The following is a 19,367-nucleotide window of genomic DNA, read 5'->3' as shown; positions in this document are numbered from 1 at the left end:
AGAACATTAAAATTCAGAGTTCAGACTGAGGTTAAATGTGTTTGCATTGGCACTGGCGCTTTATGACAGTCATCTTGCAGCACAGGGATGATGTTGTAAGCTTGCAAAGCTGCATTAAAGCTTTGTAAATGACAGCTTTAAGATGTGCTAGATGTACGTGAATGAGTGTGAAACATCTCTGTCCATATCTCAAGGCCAGGAGTGACACACTGTCACGAGCTAAGTCAGCATCCGGTGAAATGTGCAAAGACATTTACAGATAGGACACCTCATGCTATTCCTGGATAAGAGAACAAAACAGTGTGAAAATTTCCTCTAATAAACAAAATGTGCGATGAGTCAGAGATACATGAAATAGGAGTGTTTCTTCTAATCATTTTCTAAAGTGGGATGAACCTTACAGGAAGTTGTGCAGACAAACTCATAGATTTTGATCATTTTCATCACATTACATGAAAATAAGGATTCTAAAAAATAATTGCATATTTTTCATATTTAAGTAGCTGACGTTATATTAAAGTTTTTTTATATATATATATTGCAGTAATGATTAACTATGTTTTCTGTTTACATATTTAATAGAGTGCTTTATTTCAAATGGCTGCATTGCATTTTTCCAAACAAATACGTAATACAAGAAGCTTTGTGAGTTTGTTTCAAAACATTTTTAAAATTCTCACAGCACACGCCAGTAACATCTTACATCACAGTGACTGCCAGTAACACAGCGCGAGTAACAACAGAAAATGAACCCACACATTACCATGCTAATCTTTGTGCTTTGTGTGTGTGTGTGTGTGTGTGTGTGTGTGTGTGTGTGTGTGTGTGTGTGTGTGTTGTTTTTCATTAATTGGGTTTAAGTCAAACTCTTTAAACAATCAGTAAGGAAAAGTTCAATCCAAATATATTCTCTGGGATATTTTTAGAGTATACAGATGAATCAGAGGTTGGTGTTGGGTCAACAAGTTTGATAGTTCATAAAAACAGATCATTGTTGGTTTAGTAAGTATAAAGAAACGCAGCCTTGAATGACTAATGCCAATAGACTGTGTGATTTCTCAGCAGGACAGAAGATCTCACCAGCTCATTATACACTGCTGGAAAAAATCAGCAGGGAATCACTTAGAAAAGGTTTTTTGATTGTCTTGATTTGTGAAAGAAATTATCATGCTGGGCTTCGTGTTTTCTAACAAAACAGTCTGAGTTACCAACATAGCATTATGGTAGTTGGCGTAGTATGCACTACATATAACACAAAACCTCACCTGACCCTGCACTGTCTGATGTCCACCTGCTTATTATCCTCCAGAAAGATGTTACTAAGAGATCTTGAAAAGAGCAAAGGTGGTTTGTGTAAATGATTAATTATGATAATTAAAAATGAGTTTAAATGTAATCATGTTTTATTTGTAGGTTAAAACATATATAAATACAAAACAATCTGAAATTAGAGGTTTGAAATAAAATGTAAATGTAATCATATATTATTTGTATAATTTTAGGAATAAAAATATCATACATGAATCAGCAAAATAAATTCAGAATAACAAACGTGAAAGTAGAAAAACTGAAATCAGATTTAGTTTTAAAATGTTCTCCAGTAGTCTTTATTTACATCTTCGAAAAGTATTTTTTTACAGTGCACAATAAATTTGAATATAATTCAGAAAAAATGCTAAACACATGATAGCTTGACACAAAACAATACATTTTAAATTGATTGTATTTTGTTGGTTTTGGGTTTCCTCAAACACAAACATGATTTGCCCACAAACACAAATACAAACACATTGGCTTATATATCATTGACTTCTATACTTTTATATCAAGTCAATAATATATTCTATATGATAACCCTCACAGAACTACCCCCCCCCCCCAAACACCACCACCACCCATCCACTCACACACACACACATATAGGGGTCCTGGTGCTGAAGTCCACTTCAGGTTTTCTGGCCCCTCCCCTCTCAGGGTGATTAGTGTGGTAAACCACAGCGGGATTGGGTGAGGGAGTTAGTCTCATTACTGCCTGTACAATGAGCCAGTGCTCTCAGCCTGACCGCTCCGATGCTGGACAGACGAACTTTACATGAACTACTCGACCTGGTGCTTACAGGAATTACGAGACCAAGGAGAATTTCAACAGAGCAGACTTTCAACTTCAGGATCATGCAGGAACTCAGACGTTTGATGATCCCCAAGAAGCTGTAATCTGAAGTTTGTTCTACTATGAAGGACTCAAAGAGACATTAAGCTTAAAACACTTCTAGTCTGGTTTGTTTGGATTGTTTCACGTCACCATGGAGATCAGGAAAGTTCATCTGAAATGCTGTGGGACAGTTTTACTGACCATGATGATGTTCAAATGGGGTGAGTTTTCTCTCTTTCTCGATACCTACAGAAATCACTGTAAACAAGATGTTTTATATTTTATAAACATACATTTTCATAAATGCATATGTTGAACAAGACATGGTTTAATGAAAGAATGTACTTTTTACGTGCTGTCCCTGTTTGGGACATTGCTCATTAAAAGTTGTTGAGAATAGATAGAAATAGACAGAATGGAATGTCTTGCTAATATTTGGTTATTTATTTGTGACCCTAGACCACAGAACCAGTCTTAAGTCATTGGGGGTTTATTTTAAGCAATAGCCAAATAAACATTGTATGGGTCAAAATTATCGATCTTGCTTTAATGCCAAAAATCATTAGGATATTAAGTTAAAATCATGTTTCATGAAGATATTTTGTAAATTTCCTACAGTAAATATATTAAAATGTAATTTTTGATTAGTTATAATATACATTGCTAAGAATTCATTTGCGTAGCTTTAAAAGTGATTTTCTCAGTATTTAGATTTTTTGCTCCCTCAGATTCCAGATATTCAAATTTTTGTATCTCAGCAAAATCAGTGGAAAGCTTATTTATTCAGCTTTCAGCTGATGTATAAACCTCAATTTTGAAAAATTGACACTTGACTGGCTTTGTGGTACAGGGTCATATACGTGTTTTATTCTGAGAAAGGCCAAGTTCTATCATATGTGTCTCTGCTAGAGTCAAGAGCAACAGGTTGAATGTTTTGTGTGGCTCTATTGCCTCTTCTTTGGCTAATTTTATTGTTTATAATGGGGTAGATGAAAGCAAATGCATGTACTTTTATCCACACTAAAACAGAAATATTATAATGCCATATCTAGGGACCAGAATTTAATATAGAAGGAGTGATGGGCTCTTTTGACTTGTGCCTGTAAGCAGCTACCTAGCAACCACCCAGAACTCCCTAGCAACCAACAACATTCTGGTATCATAGTTTTTAGTTAGTTTAGCTTTTTTTTTTTTTTTTTTTTTACTTTTCACTGAAAGGTTGTTTAAGGAACCAAACTAGATTTTCTATGTCTTAAAGGTCTACGTTTTTGCAGAGATGCCACAGAAGAACCATATTTGGTTCCTCAAAGATCCTTTCAGCGAACAGTTCTTAAAAGAACCACGTTCTTAAGATTAAGAATATTTTAATAATCTAAACACTCTCTTCCACTATAAAGAACCTTTTGTTGGAGGGAATGCTTCCATAAATGAGCAAGTTTCTTCATGGCACCAAAGATGCCGATAAGGAACCTTCATTTTTAAGAGTGTCTGGTATTACTGTGAAACCCACACCCTCTCCCTCCCCTCTTTATTTTTAAGAGTGCATCATTTCCATCTCCTTGTTTACTTCTATTTTATGGGTGTCATTTTCTGTTATCTGGCACTCCCAAAGATGTGCACTGGAGTGTTAACTTTCATTCCTCGTCCTGTCTGGGGGGTGGAAATAACTGGAGTGTGGTACAGATGGGAGTATGGGGGAGGTTACTCATCTATTTTCCCTCCTTCCATCCATCCAGTCCGATTCCGCCCCTCTCTCAGGACACTGTCTGAAAAAGAAAAACTTTTGGGGGTGGGTTCCATTGTGTCCCGTTGCCATGACACCAGGGCTGAGTCATTTGGACGTTGTGTGTGGGTGGAATCTGCGTTAAGCACTTCTAACGAGCTCTGTTTGCTTTTGCGTGCCGTAGGCTTAACGCTCTTTCATCTGACTGCACGGCCAAGCTGTCTCTGAGTATTTCACTCTATGATGATCATGTGTAGGAGATATTTCAATGGATAGTAACAAAGTTTTCAGTCCAAAGTACTTGTTTGAAGATATAAATAAAAGTAAATAGTGCGTGTACACAGTGCAAAAAAAAATGTAATTATAATTTTTATTTATTTATTTTTTACTTTAACCAGAGCAATAATGATCATTTTTACTGGAACAAAGATTAATGAACCGCATGTTGAAAAAGTGTCAAACATTTGAAGTATTTGTTAAAGAACTGAATATGTAAGACTTTTTTAAAATGGAGCTAATTTAATAAACTCTGTGTTCCAGTGAAACAAACGCACATCCTGATTTTGCTGAGTTAGATGTGTTCCAGGGTCAACATATTTTGTTGACCCTGGAACAACATTTTACTCCAAAAATTTATTCTTGAACATATCCGTACACCTAAACCTAACCTTAACCGTGAGTAATCCCTAAAATCAGAGGAAATGATAGATTAATGACACTGATGTACAAGCACCAAACAATGATTTTAAGCATAAACTTCACAAAATCTATAAACTGGTTCTTCAAATCTCACTTGGTGAAATCAGGTTCTGCGAAACAAACAGCATGCCGATATCGCTCTGCTCAACATTAGTTTTGGTTCTAAGTGTTGGAATGGTAATGGAAGTTTGGCTTTTACATTATCACTGCTAAGTCAAAACTCACTCACAGATGACGCTGTCCAGGTCTCAAGTGTGGTATGGCCGTTACAAACAATGCATCTGTAGTGCATTTGCATTGACTAATGGGAGTCAACGGGGAAATTCAACGAGAGGAACAGTGGGTGAAACTGGTCTGATTTTCTGACTGAGCTGAAAGTTCATGTCAATCCATGCATGCAAATGTGATGTCAGGCACTTCGGGAAACAAGGGGGATTCTGGAATTCACATGACTTTTTCAATGAAAATGTCTACAATGTACCCTGCCCCCAACACTAATCCCAACAAGAACACAGCGAGGGAAGAATAAATTCACACAACACAGTCAGCTGCACTCTCGCAGTCAAGATTCTGCTAATAAAAGTGAGCCTATAATAGGTGTTTGTGTTGATGCTAACATGTACAAATAGCGTCTTTATGGATCCACCCTTACAAAAATTTTTACCATGCTCTTATTATAGAAAGAGTGTAGTAACCATGTTTTTTTTAAGCATATTGATTACCATTTGTATAACCATAGTTTTACTATAAATTATGTGGTTAAACAATGGTTAGTGTATGAATGGTTAATTTGTGGTTACGGAGGTTTAAGTATAATAACCATGTTTTTCAGAATCAGAATCAGAATGAGCTTTATTGCCAGGTATGTTTACACTTACGAGGAATTTGTTTTCGTGAAAGAAAACAAGCTTTTTTTTGTTTTGTAGTAAAAACAAGCTGGTCAATTTTGCTCAATAAAGCAGCATATTTAGAGGGTTAAATGAATGTTTTGGGTAATAATAGAGTTATACTATGTAAAATAATATATGTTATTAATACTTGAAGTGGGCTAGATACTACCACATGTTTTGTGTGAATAAATGCTCAAAAGGATCAGATTTATTTAGAGAAGTAAATTAATATTTTGGTAATAGAGTTATATATTATTATAAGTAATAAGTGGATGAGAATAATCTAAAAGTAAATTCTGTGAACAACATTTGTGACATAATTATCACAGAAAATAATAACAAAATGTAAAAAATAAATAAAAAAATGTGCAGAATCATTTACCAACCTAGCCAATGTCATGATAGATCCAATCTTTTAACACTGTCACAACAATGCCATACATGGAGAAAATCCCGTTAGCAGGAATTACATCATGTTACACAACCATCATCCACCTGTGTAAGAAAATACCATTTAGACTTCAGTTCCTGCAAAATCCTCCTGTTGATGCTCATGTGGCATAACACTTAAAAGCATAACCTATAAAGTCTTAATGGTTAAAACTTTGTGTCTTAGAGCCTAGAGACAAAGATTTGCTAAGTGTGAATTAATTAATTCTGAGAGTTGATTGTAAGCTATTAATTCTCTTATATTCACCATAAATCAAAACATCACTTATATTTGTCTGAAAAGTTCAATTCTTGATTTAAGAACTTTCTCAGAATCTCAGAATTTTTAGGTTCACATAGAACGAGGAAGAATTAAACATGCATATGAAAAAAAAAACTCTCCTGCATCTGTGAAAATAAACAGATCACAGGTTATCATAGAGTCCTGTCACACATCACACACACGTCCCAGCTGCTGTCTCACTCTCGTTCTCTCTGTTACCCATCCGTTCCCACCCATATCTCTGGACAGATGCATATTTAGTGGTTATTATCTTATACAGATCTGAATGGACTATTAAACCGGTGACAAATTTCACAGTCATAGAGACAGTAGGACTCTTAACTCCCAAATCTATACTGTGTGTCACAGGGTTGTTATTTTTGAATGTATGGAACTAAAACCACGACCATAAAAAATATAAATAAAATCACGGAAGCTAATTAATGTCACAGAATAAGAAAGAAAAAAGGTAATTGCAACCTTTTATCAAAATTTTCCTCACAATTCAAAGTTAATATCTTACAATTTAAAAAAAGAAAGAAATACAGAAAAGTCATATAAACTATCAATTAATTCTGGAAAAAACTAAATCCGAACTTTTTTTCTCTGAGTTTGCAGTTTAGAGCAATTCTCTCTCTCTGTGTGTGTGTGTGTGTGTGTGTGTTTGTGTAAGTGTGTGTTTGGTTTCTGCCTCAAATATATATCACAATTATAAATTAAATAATTATATATGAGATACATGAAAAGTCTCAAATGTGTGATAAACACTAATAACTAGCTTTTTATTTATTTTTTATAGTGGAATTAGGCATCCAAATAAAGAACACAAACTGAAATAAAATGAAATCACACACAAACGCATAATTAAATAAAACAAAATATTAATACTATAACAGTTTTTCAACTCATACTTAAATAACTCTGGTGTGTTGTTGTTGCATTTATTTCTATTTTTCTTTGAATACACACACATAAAGATGCGTTTCCCCACCTGACCCCACTAAAACAATCTATAGCCCCTTTAAATTGTAAAACTAAAATGTCACACCCCCTCACAGCAGGAAGTAAGACACTAACAGGGATGATTGACAGTGATGTAAACAAAAGGGGAGGGGTTTGACTTGATTGACAGCCAGTATCAGTGCTGTAGCTCTTAGAACAGAACCTGCATGGCTAACATTCTTCCAGAGGTCTCGCAAAGATAACCTTAAACACTGACACACAAGGAGTAAGGCATAGTGCTCTAGAGAGATGTCAGGAGAATGTCTCTGTCAGCCGTGGGATGCCAGAGCCTCTCAGATCTCTGTGAAACCTCAATGTTAAAGTCTGGCTTATCAGATCCACTACAGCCTGTCTCCACCTGGAGCCTAAACGCATCATATTTTAAAATAACTGACTTGTATTTTAATATATTTTGATATGCAATTTATTAATTTGATTGAAAACCCAGATTTTCAGTATCATTAATCCAGTCTTCAGTTCCACTTTTGATCACTTGAATGCATCCATGCTGAATGAAAGTAATGACAAAAAATATATATAATGGTTAATCTATTGTTTTTTAATTGTTATATTTTTTATATAACAAGCCTTGCAGTTTCTGTATCTAACTCATGAAAAATAGTCACTCTCTGTAATCTCTTTAAAACAAAGTGGCAGAGAACTATATCCTAAGGTAACAAAAGCTGGCTTAGTAGTGTAGACTAACCTAAAGCTGTCCTGTTGTACACACACCACTCTGAGAGGATTACGGTCATCTCAGTACATTACAGACACTGATGGTACAAACATCTAATGGACTTTAAATAGTCTTTTCACTAGCTGCACAAGACAGAAAGAGTAAAACATTCAGTTTGAAATGAATGTTGATGGTATCCAAAGTGTGCAGAAATACTCTGAATGAAAGGTTAAGTCGGTGAGAGTGTTCAGGCACACGTGTTTGTGTGAGAGAACATAAGCTAAATGAGGTACCGACAGCGTAATCCACTTTAATTTTCGGTAAACAGGCTGCACAATATAGAGGACAGAGCAGAAAGCAGATAATCAATGTCCTTCAGTAACAGGAAGGAGAGAGTTTGAGGGAGACAAAGTAAAAAAAAAAAAAAAGAAGAAAACTAGAGTCGTCTATTCATGTATGTGTGCCATCAATGGACTGGACGCTTGTGGCTGACATCATTATGTCATCTGGCTCAGTGACGGTTCACGTCTATGACAGCGTGAGCTGGGAAATCTTCTTTACTTATCAGACTACGCTGACAGGAAATGACATGAGCGTTGAAGAGATCCAAGACCGCGAGAAAGACAATGGTATAACCTAGGGTAAAGATCTCATGAAATAAATGGAAATGAGGAAAATAAGGAGGTGGATCTGGGGTCACAGAGGTCTCTTCGTCTCAGGGCAAGATTAGCATAGAAGTAACTATGGACACTGAGACCCAGTCAGTGGACACTTGCTGGGTCAGTCTGCATGGAGCTCATTTTCCTGGACTGAATGAATGCTTGAGCGGGTGTAGGACTATCTGAATCCTACACTGTTTGCAGACACATACTAAAATCAAAGTATTTTTACAATTCATTTTGAGGTTTTGGTAAAGCTTATTGTTTAAATACTTCAAATAAGTTTTCTTGCATGAATAAGAGAAAATAATGTGCTTATGGAATGGAAGAAGCAATTACTCATAACTTCCTCTTCCCTGCGTGCTTGTTTTGTTTGCTTTAAGATCACGGTGTAAGTCACGTGTCCTTTCTAAGATCAATGTGAGTGCTTTCACACTAAGATCAGCGTGTAAGCTCTCAGTTGTGTTGTGTAAGAACAGTCTGTGTTCTGAGACTGATAAGACGTTTCTGTTCTAAAAGTAACACTTCCATGCTGATTAAAGTGTCTGGGCAAACACATCGGATCCAAAAGTCTGACACTGAAAATCCGGTATTCAAAATCTTATTTAAACCTGGAAAAAACAATGATTTGGGAACTTTAGGATGAAAAATAAATGCAAAATAGTCAATTTACACTAATACTGGTGCATGTTGATATACAAAGAAAGAGAGAGAGAGAGAGAGAGAGAGATGTGTATTTTCAACTCGTTTAACAACAACAAATATAAAAAAATTAGGAAATAAAATACCAGGGCAATGCAATAATGCAAGGTTTTTTTATAAGTATTGTTTTTAAGCAACCACCAAAAACACATTATAGCAACTACCTATTACGCATATGCAACTACGTAGTTAGAATTAGAAATGTAATAATATTTTTTTTATGATGGCTTTTGGTAAATTCTGAGACTGAGACGATAAAAGGCATTTGAAAATTAACAAAATAGATTATGATGGTCTGGTAAATGGTTTCCAGGTTTAATGTGACCTTCATATAACAGATGGTTTTAAAAAATAAAAATAAAATAAGAATCAAGTTTTATCCTTAAGGGAACATTTGGTTCTCACAAAATTGAAAGCTGAAACACACAAACATTCCTGAACTACATTTCTTATCTTCGATGCCGTTCCATTCCTGCTGCACTGTCTTAGCCTGATACACACTCAACACTCAGCATGCACACACAGACAGATGCACACAGCACCTCATTCCTTTTGCCCATTCATTAATATCTTCCGCCTGAATGAATATTTGGGATGAAGGTCTGATTAAAGCGACATTGAGGGGGCCAGGGCAGCAAAGTGGTTGAGAGAAGGAGGGGGAGTGGAGTTTAGGGGCACAAGGGGCCCCACAAGGTTTAGGGAAGGGGAGGGCCACATTAATGGATCCAAGTTGGGCATGAGGTGGGGGTTGAGGGTCGAGGTCATGCAGATAACAGGAATTTGGAATGACTCAAAGAGCTCTCGTGCGATTGGCTGATTTGTACGAGAAAAACCCCGTGAATGCTCTGTACCACTCTCTGCTCTAAAAATGCAAACTCATATGCACAAACAAAAGATGCATTTTGAAATACTCAAAAACAGACAAGGTCACAATTTACAGGGGATCTCACAAATTCAATCTCTTCGTTTTAGGTCTAAACTACATTTTTAAAGACTTGTTGTGACTGAAAAGGTAAAAAAAAAAAAATGCTGGACCTCACAAATGATGATCAACCTCACAGATGGGCTTGGTATGTGTAATGCTGACTTTGAAGAGATTCTCTCTCTTTATTCCTCGGGCTCAGTCAGTCTTACCCAGGATTAAGGTTTGGGATCAACAGCCTGTTATTAACTCCTATCAGTTTTACCTTTGTCTCGGGTGTCTCTGTTTGTTTTCTGTTTTACTATCATAGTAATATATGCAGAACTCACCACTCACATGTTAGAGAGCTATGATGTTGTTGCCGGGTTGTAAATGGTTCGCTCAGGCAGTATTTTTGGCACAAAAAAGGATTTTAAATTACATTCAATCTTGAGCTTATATTTACGGTCATGATCTACAAAGAAATGTTTACAAAAAAAAAAATTGCTAAACTTTGGTAAAATTAAATCATTAATGTTAAACCATTATTAACCCTAACCACCATAGACATTGAGGGGGACAAGTATAATAAGAAATCTCAAAACTTTTTTAGTCAAATATGGCCATTTTGAGAGAGTTGTTTGTGAAAATTCCATACGTGTCTCTCTCTTTCTCTCTCTCTACAACGAGTGTGTTTACTTCAAAAACAGCTATTTTATCCTCTCGTTGCTATAAAATATAATGTAGCAATTCAGTATTGAAGCTATTTTATTAATTACAGTCATGGAGCAGCTGTGACAAGTTTCTTTCCTCCTAGATGTTTATGTATGCACTGCATGATCAGTATGTGTGTGTGTGTGTGAGTGTGTCAATGAAAGCAGCGCATTAATATAGAACATTATAGGGGAATAGGGGAATTTTTGACACTGTTTCAAGGGCAATGGGGAAGGGTAGACGTAGGTGTAGGTGAAGGGCTATGAACTAGAACTAGGAGTTGGGCCTAAGAGGTACAACATTTAAATCCTGTTTCTCTTTTTCCAGGTATATTCTGTTCGGGGTCATATGACATGTGTGCATCTTCACCCTGCCAAAATGGGGCGACGTGTGTGGATACAATGGATGACTATGTGTGTTTGTGTTCACGGGAAGGAGTGCGGTACATGGGGAAGGACTGCGATGAGCTGTACAACGCTTGTGTGTTTGCTGAATGTGAAGGGTGTGTGACTGAACCAGGCACGGAGCACTACACCTGCCCAGAGGACATCAACGAGTGTGAAAGTGGGCCGTGTGTTGGGGCCCTCTCTGAGTGTGTAGATGAGCTGAATGGCTACAAATGCCTGTGTCCACCTGGTTTCGGAGGAGAGGACTGCAGTCGACGCATCATAGACTGTGTTGATGAACCCTGCCTCAACAATGGCACCTGTAGACGGATAGTGGATGGATTTGAATGCACCTGTTCAGAAGGTTTTCGTGGTGAGACCTGTGAAGAGAACGTGGATGAGTGTGATTCACATCCTTGTCAGAACGGTGCAATCTGCGTGGATGGGATCAACAAGTATCACTGCTTCTGTGTGCCTGGATACCAAGGACACAACTGTGAGATTGACATAAACGAGTGTGCATCACGACCTTGTTGGAACAATGGAACTTGTATTAATGGAAAAGACCAGTACCTGTGTGAATGTCTGCTGGGGTATACAGGTAATCTGTGTGGGAACTTCACATTATCTAGTTTGAAACCTTTAGTTTTACCATCTTGTAATGATATTATTAACAGTCTAAAGCAGGTATGCTCAATCATGCTCTTGATAGGCCAAGGTTCTGCAAAGTATACCTCCAACATACCTACCTGGAAGTTTCTAGTAATCCTAAACCGGTAGCACTTTATTTTACAGTCCTGTTCCTCATGTACATACTATGTACTTATTATAGTAATTACAATAACTGTAATAACTAGGTACTAATTCTGAACCTACCCTAAACCTAACCCTACCCCATGTAGTTACCTTGTTTTACCAGAACTTTCTTATATAAATACACTGTAAGTACACTATAAGTACATGTTAGTACACGTACTGTAAAATAAAGTGCAACCCCTAAACCCATTGATTAGCTGGTTTGAGTGTTTAATTAAGGTTGGAAGCAAACTCTACAGATTTATGGACCCTCAAAAGCAGGATTGGGCATTCCTGGTTTACATGGACATTCACACTGACAACAAATGGCATATCATTGATAATCATGTATTGTTTTCTAAATCTCTGTAGGCGTAAACTGTGAGATGGAGATCGATGAATGCGAGTCAAATCCATGCCAAAATGAAGCCACCTGTCATGACCTAGTAGGGCTATACACCTGTGACTGTGTGCAGGGATTTGAAGGATCAGACTGTGAAATTAACATCAATGAATGTGAGAGTGATCCATGTCGGAATGGAGGAATCTGCCTTGACCTCATTGATAGGTAAAGGAAATCAGGAATTATGGGAATGAATGAAGTTACATATTAGTCAGTCTCTTCCTGTATAAGTGGTTGGTTATTGACCAGAAAAACATTTTATGTTGATAGTTAAATGTATAAGACTGTGTGTGTACTGACTGTCTGATATGGGGTGCATTTGTATGCAGTTATGAGTGTGAATGTGAAGGCACTGGGTTTATGGGAGACCACTGTGAGGAGGATATTCTGGAGTGTGCATCACATCCTTGCCAACATGGAGCAACTTGTCTAGAGGGCATTAACCACTACAACTGTACCTGTTTTCCAGGTAGCTCTCCTTTATGCAAAAATGACACTCAAGTCTTTAATCTAATTTTGTAACAATCTTAAATGATGTTGATGTGTGAATAGGTTTTGAAGGAGATAACTGTGAGGTGGATATAGATGAATGTGCTGATACTCCTTGTGAGAATGATGGTGAATGTTTTGAGAAGTCAAAACCAGAACACTGGGACGCAGACTTGGAGTTCACCTATGCCACAGCCGCAGGTTACATCTGTGAGTGCCAACCAGGATACACAGGTACTGGCAACATAAAAACACCGATGTAAATGTAAAACAGTACAATAAATCAATAAAGACAAGGCAGCAATACAACAGCTTTCATTTTAAAAACTTGTTCCAGAGCTGAGTCAAACTATTTTGTCACCCATTGCATGACTGAATGGATGGTCAAGGTTGCTCAAGTATTAATGCAGTGTTTTTACATACAAAAAGAGCTTTGTCATGCTGTTTATTTGTTTTGTTTATTTGTTCTCCCCAGGAGAGAACTGTTCGGTGAACATAAACGAGTGTGTATCTGAGCCATGTCACAATGGAGGAAGCTGTAAAGATCTTGTAAACGGATATATGTGTATATGCCCAGAGGGGTTTGCAGGTTAGTGTTTGCATATGGGAAAGTGTTTGCATACGTATGTTTGTATTGTTAACTTTGTTATCTCTTTTTTTCAGGTGTGGAGTGTGAGGTAAATATAGACGAATGTGAGAGCGCCCCCTGCCTTAATGGAGGTGTATGTGAAGATGGAGTGGCTGAATATAAGTGTCACTGTGCAGAAGCCGAGGAAGGTCTCCTTCCATGGGGGGGACCCCAATGCACTGTGCAACTCCGTGGTTGCATTAAACATGCATGCCAAAATGGCGCCACCTGCTTGCCATGGCTGGATGGAGAGGCACACAAACATACTTGTCTTTGTCCACCTGGATTCTATGATGAAGTATGTTCAATACCAACCACATTCTCCTTCTCCTCACCAAAGTTCTTTCTTATTGAAGTTCCACCACTCAAGCGTATAAGGAGAGACATAGAAGAACATGAGCACCCTCTGGGGGTACGCATGCGCTTCCGCACCACACTGCCTAATATGCTGCTGTTCTTTCGAGACAATGCTGATTTCTTTCTCTCCCTGGAGATTGTTGCGGGTGAGCTGCATGCCAAGGTAATATCAAAGGAGGGCGGGTCACTGGAGGCACAATTGCCAGGGCTTGTAAGTGACGGAGATTGGCATGAGGCAGTGGTGAACATTGATGGATGGGATCAGGATATCAGACTCGTTCTGCAAATTATTGGTCCAGGCTGTGGCAATCAAGCATGCAGAGTTGAATACAAGCTACCAGATGGTCAAGCAATTTTCTTGCACCACGATAGCCTCACAAAGTTATATGTGGGTGGAGTACCAGAGGAGTACATGAATCTAACCTTAAGTGGACATGGCTTTTTGGGTTGTATGGAGGACCTACAGGTGGATGGCCATCATGTACTGCCACATGATCTTGGAGACAAGGGGGCAAGTGTAGAGTTTGGCTGTATAAAGACTGAATGGTGCGAGGTGGACCCAAATCCCTGCTCTCAACAAGGGCACTGTGTTGACCTCTGGACAGACTACCGCTGTGACTGTTATAGACCTCACTATGGACGTGACTGCAGCCAAGGTATGCATACGCATATGCTCATACACTCAAACGATGGTCTTGTGGTAATGTACAGAGATGGGGCAATTAAACTTGAGGTCAACTTTTCTGCTAAGTTTAGCTCTAATCTTGTTCAAACACACCTGAACAAACTAATCAAGATTAGGACAAAAGCTCTGGAGAACAGAGGTCCTCCAGGAACGGACTTGTGATGTAGGGGAATATATTGGAAATATTATATTATATTAGAAATAATAAAACATTGTTATGCTAGAATTTTTACTCTCTTTCTGTCTTCCACAGATTTCTCATTTTGGACATTCAGTCACGAGGACTCTACAAGCTTTCTCGCATTTGAACTGTTGTCTGATTTTGGCAGGAACTTTAGTGTGTCATTCTTCCTACGATCTCTTAAATCAAGTGGATTATTATTTCAGATACGTAGGGCAGGGCTTCAGAGGACAGAGGAGGATGATCCTTATTTTACCATGTATCTGGAAATGGGACGAGTACATGTTACCTCTGTGGTGGGGTCACCCATTTTATCTTCACCCGTGTTTGTCTGTAATGGAAAGAAGCAAATGCTTCAGATTGATGTACAGGAGGGTCAGATGTTCTTTAGCAATGGTGGATTGCGATACAGGCTTGGCTCTCTGTCTGACTTGGAATTTCTAAAAGGAGACCTAGTCTATGTTGGTGGGGTTCCAGGTGAAGAGGGTGCAGCTAACTGGGGAGGTCATTTTAAGGGCTGCCTGCAGGACCTGAGACTAAACGACGAGCATCTGAATGTGGAAATCTGGAACAGTAGCCTCAGCGAGACCCTATATATCTCAAGTCATGCAGAGAACGTGCTTCCTGGATGCATGAGTGATGACACATGCAAGGTATGTAGAAATATATGTAGCTTTTATTCCACTTTATCGATTTAAATGGATAATTACAGTTGGAAAGATCTGATTTTGGGTGGTTGATTTGCAGGTGGAGCCTTGCTTAAATGGTGGAGAGTGCACAGTAACATGGAATGACTTTACTTGTTCTTGTTCTCGGGATTTCACCGGAAAGACATGTGAAACTCGGCTTTGGTGCGTCAGCGACCCATGTTTACATGGTGGACACTGCGTGGATCTCTTGGATGGTTTTGAGTGTATGCTTATCTTAAACATTCAGTTTATATTTGCCATTTTCTTGAAGATCCTGTTAATTAATTTAGTAATATTATGTATTGATGAAGTCATAAAAATAAATGTGTGTAAAAAATAGTAAATGTAATTTGTTATCAAACGTTTTTTTTTTTTTTGTCTTATCAGGCATTGCTAATGCGACCTTTGACAACACACCCTTACACTACAGTGCTAAAGGATCTCTAGTTTACCCAGTGACTAATGTGACCATGGAGCTCCGTACAAGGCAGGAAAATGCTGTGCTACTTCGTGCATGGAAAGGGGTGGAGCTTCTACTGATTGGTCTAGTGGATTCAGCCATTCATGTAGAGCTTCATACCGAGAACAGAGTAGAACCAGTTATATTCTCTGGACAAAGACACATTGCAGATGGAAACTGGCATCACCTCATGGTTGCCATGGCCAATCCAGAACGTGACGCATCGCAATGGTTCATTTTGGTGGATGGTGTCATGGATGGTAGCAGTGCCCCAGAACTTGCTGGTAGTTTAAGTTTTCTTAAAGACTTGTCAAGTGAAGTAGCACTAGCAGAGACGTACACAGGATGTCTAGGTGCTGTCAGAGTGGGTGAGATGTACCTTCCATTTGTAGACCATACCAAATCACCCCAAATATCACAGTTTTGGCGACAACAAGATGAGCGCGTGCGCATAGGCTGCAATGGGGCTCCAGTGTGCCTCTCTCATCCCTGCAGACGTGGTGGTATGTGTGTGGATCTTTTCAATAAGTTTGGCTGCAATTGCCCACCTGGCTGGGAAGGGCTCACCTGCGAGAAAGAAACTGATGAGTGTGTCTCAGGACCCTGTCTTCATGGCAAGTGCAAAGACAAGCTTAATGGGTATGACTGCTTGTGTCACCCAGGATATGCTGGACCTACATGTTCAGAAAACATAGACGACTGCAAAGGATCGAAGTGTAAGAATGGTGGAACCTGTGTAGATGGAGTTAATGACTTCACCTGTATCTGTCCACCAAAGTACAGCGGAACACGTTGTCAGTGAGTTCCTACAGATCACACACACAGGCGTCAAAGACTTGACTCAGTGTAAATTACAGTACTATGTCTTCCAACAGAGAATGGGTTATAACGTGACCTTTAGAGAGACAGCTGCAAAACTGGTTGCAACTGTAAATGTTAATGAACACTAATGTAAAAAATATAAAATAATATACTAATAAATTTTTTAAATCTCCCACTTTGTTTCACATTACAGTTATTTCTTGTTACCTGAGTTTGAATGAACTAGTGAGACTGTTGAGTCTCATTGAGAAGTTTATAAATTTGTTTGTGTGTGTTCTTGTTCATCAGGTACAACTACCCTCCTCTTAAGTGTGAACTAGATGTTGAATGTGAAAATAGGGGTATTTGTCATGACACTCAATGGGGGGCAAACTGCACCTGCCCTCCAGGATTCACAGGAGACAGGTAGAATTAACACTTACATCACTGTCCATTAGAAATAAACTGAATATATAAATATATTGAAATAGACGGCGAAGTCTAAGTACTTATGTGAGTACATGTTTAATTCCACAGATGTGAGAGAGAAGTTGATGAGTGTGCATCTAGCCCATGTCTAAATGGCGGATCATGTCTGGATCGGCTGAACCGTTTTCAGTGTTTGTGTCCAGCAGGATTCAGTGGCCAGTTCTGTGAAACAAATGTAAGAAAACACGGAGTATAAAAATAAGCATGCAAATTAGTTCCATAGTGTTGAGTGTTATATTTTTATACCTGCCAACAGTACCGATTTGAATCTCTGTCTGCAGAAACAGGCTCAGCAAGAACATCTACCTTGGTTGGCCATTGCGGTTCCACTTGCATGTGGCTGTATCCTCTTGGTGGCCATTGGACTCATTTTTATGTTGATGACAGCACGCAAGAAGCGGCAATCAGAAGGAGCTTATTCCCCAAGCCATCAGGAGATTGCTGGTGCACGCCTGGAGATGGATAGCATGCTGAAAGTACCACCTGAAGAGCGTCTCATTTGAACAAACAAACAGATGTAGATAAAGGGGCTCTAATATTGTCTGTGTGACTCTATGGAAATACACTGAAACATTCCAAGGCCTTGTGGCATTACAGAGCCACAGTGAGAAGCAAGTGCTACATCAAACAAGAAACCTGAAGATGTGCTGTACAACAAGTGAGAGAGGAAAAACGGGAAACATGAAGGCATTAAAAATAGTTGACCTTTAGTGAAGACCTAAAAATTTAACCAGCAACTTTCTCAAGTCTAGTTGAACTTGAACTTGGTGATTCTTTACCTCATGGAACCGTATGCCTGAACGGCTTTGACTGCAAAGAGACGGAAATAAAAGAGTTTACATTCTCCCCAGAGCATTTTAAATCTTAAACGAATCCCTCTCAAAAGATAAGCACTAAAAATTGTGCTTATGTACAAGTTAAAAAATTAATAATTCACAGCATTTGAATGTACAAGGCACTGTATAATGTCTTTAGCAAGACTGTTAACTAGCTACTATTCCTGCTGTGGGCTACACTGCATATGATCATCAATACTGAAGAATGTGGCTTCATATTCATGCCAATGTGAACAATTGGCCATATATTAGCATTTACAGTACTAGGGTGGGAACCAACCAAAACTAGTTACCCTTTTAAAGCAATACATTGCTGTTTTGCATGAATTATTGTTGTTCACATTGTGTCAGAATTACCCTAATTATGCATTTCCGAATACTAAAAGCTATTCACATCAGTGCACAATTACAAGTTATGATAGAAAACAAAACAAAAAAAGACTCCAAGTAATGCTAGTTAGGTAGCAATTTCAGCTCATCTTTGTCTATAATGCCCTTTTTATTTTAGACACTAATCTGCACTTCTAATATTCCATATATGAGACAGCAAGGAGAAGTGATTAAATATAGTGATTACATTTTTTGCTATCATAGAGAGCAAAGCTGCACAGCTATTTAGCTGTTATGGATGAAGTCAAAAGACAAATAGCTTTTAACAGAATCTGAGCAAAATTGACATCAAGGAATTACGGTAATTCCAAAAAAATGTGAATGCAATAATTTGTTATTCTGTTTGAGACCGTTATTGGAAATAACTGTGAACATGTTACTGTTTGACAATCACCGCACTTAACATTTTTTAGGAATGTACATATAAATCAGATACTAAACATCGCCACCACCGCCATTTGTACACACCTCTCCATACACATGCAAATATGATCGCATTGAGCAGTGAAATAAAGTTCTGCTTGGTATGAAGATGAAATAAGAAAGATAAGAGATAAACGTGCGGACAAAATCCATTCTGATATCTAAATATTGTTAAAACTGACCGATTGCAAGTTGGTTTAATTTTACAGGTTGTGTATATTTTGTAAATTGTGGCTATAATTTGTTTTCTTTCTCTCTCTCTCTTTTTTTTTTTTTGTCAGTCAGATTTTCTTCAAATGCATGCATAGGATTCCCTACATCTAAACAGTACAGTGTGAACTGCAACATCATTTTAGGAATATATTTTTGAATATGTAAATTTTCAAAAATTGTTTAATAAAATGGTTGTGTTTGAATGTTTAAATGGAGTTACAGTTAAAATAATGAGGAAAATTAATAATTGATGCAATTTTCAGGTTCGTGATTAGTGGTGTTTTTTAACTGTGAAACAAACAGTCCTAAAAT

General features: G+C 38.0%; 1 protein-coding gene across 1 annotated transcript; it reads left to right on the top strand.

Annotated features, from left to right (window-relative positions):
* Nucleotides 1-2,015: 2,015 nt before the first annotated feature.
* On the top strand, nt 2,016-19,262 carry LOC113064383 (protein crumbs homolog 2-like). Its single transcript, XM_026235153.1, has 13 exons — nt 2,016-2,373; nt 11,158-11,817; nt 12,384-12,579; nt 12,744-12,883; nt 12,967-13,137; nt 13,379-13,492; nt 13,567-14,544; nt 14,827-15,407; nt 15,502-15,667; nt 15,831-16,701; nt 17,014-17,130; nt 17,242-17,368; nt 17,475-19,262. Exons 1-13 carry the CDS (start codon nt 2,304-2,306, stop codon nt 17,694-17,696), a joined length of 4,413 nt encoding a protein of 1,470 aa, XP_026090938.1. The 5' UTR covers nt 2,016-2,303; the 3' UTR covers nt 17,697-19,262.
* The last annotated feature ends 105 nt before the right edge of the window (nt 19,263-19,367 follow it).

The sequence above is a fragment of the Carassius auratus genome, chromosome 46 (genome assembly GCF_003368295.1).
Source record: "Carassius auratus strain Wakin chromosome 46, ASM336829v1, whole genome shotgun sequence".
Lineage (NCBI taxonomy): Eukaryota > Metazoa > Chordata > Actinopteri > Cypriniformes > Cyprinidae > Carassius > Carassius auratus.
This window is presented reverse-complemented; position numbering and strand designations above follow the sequence as displayed.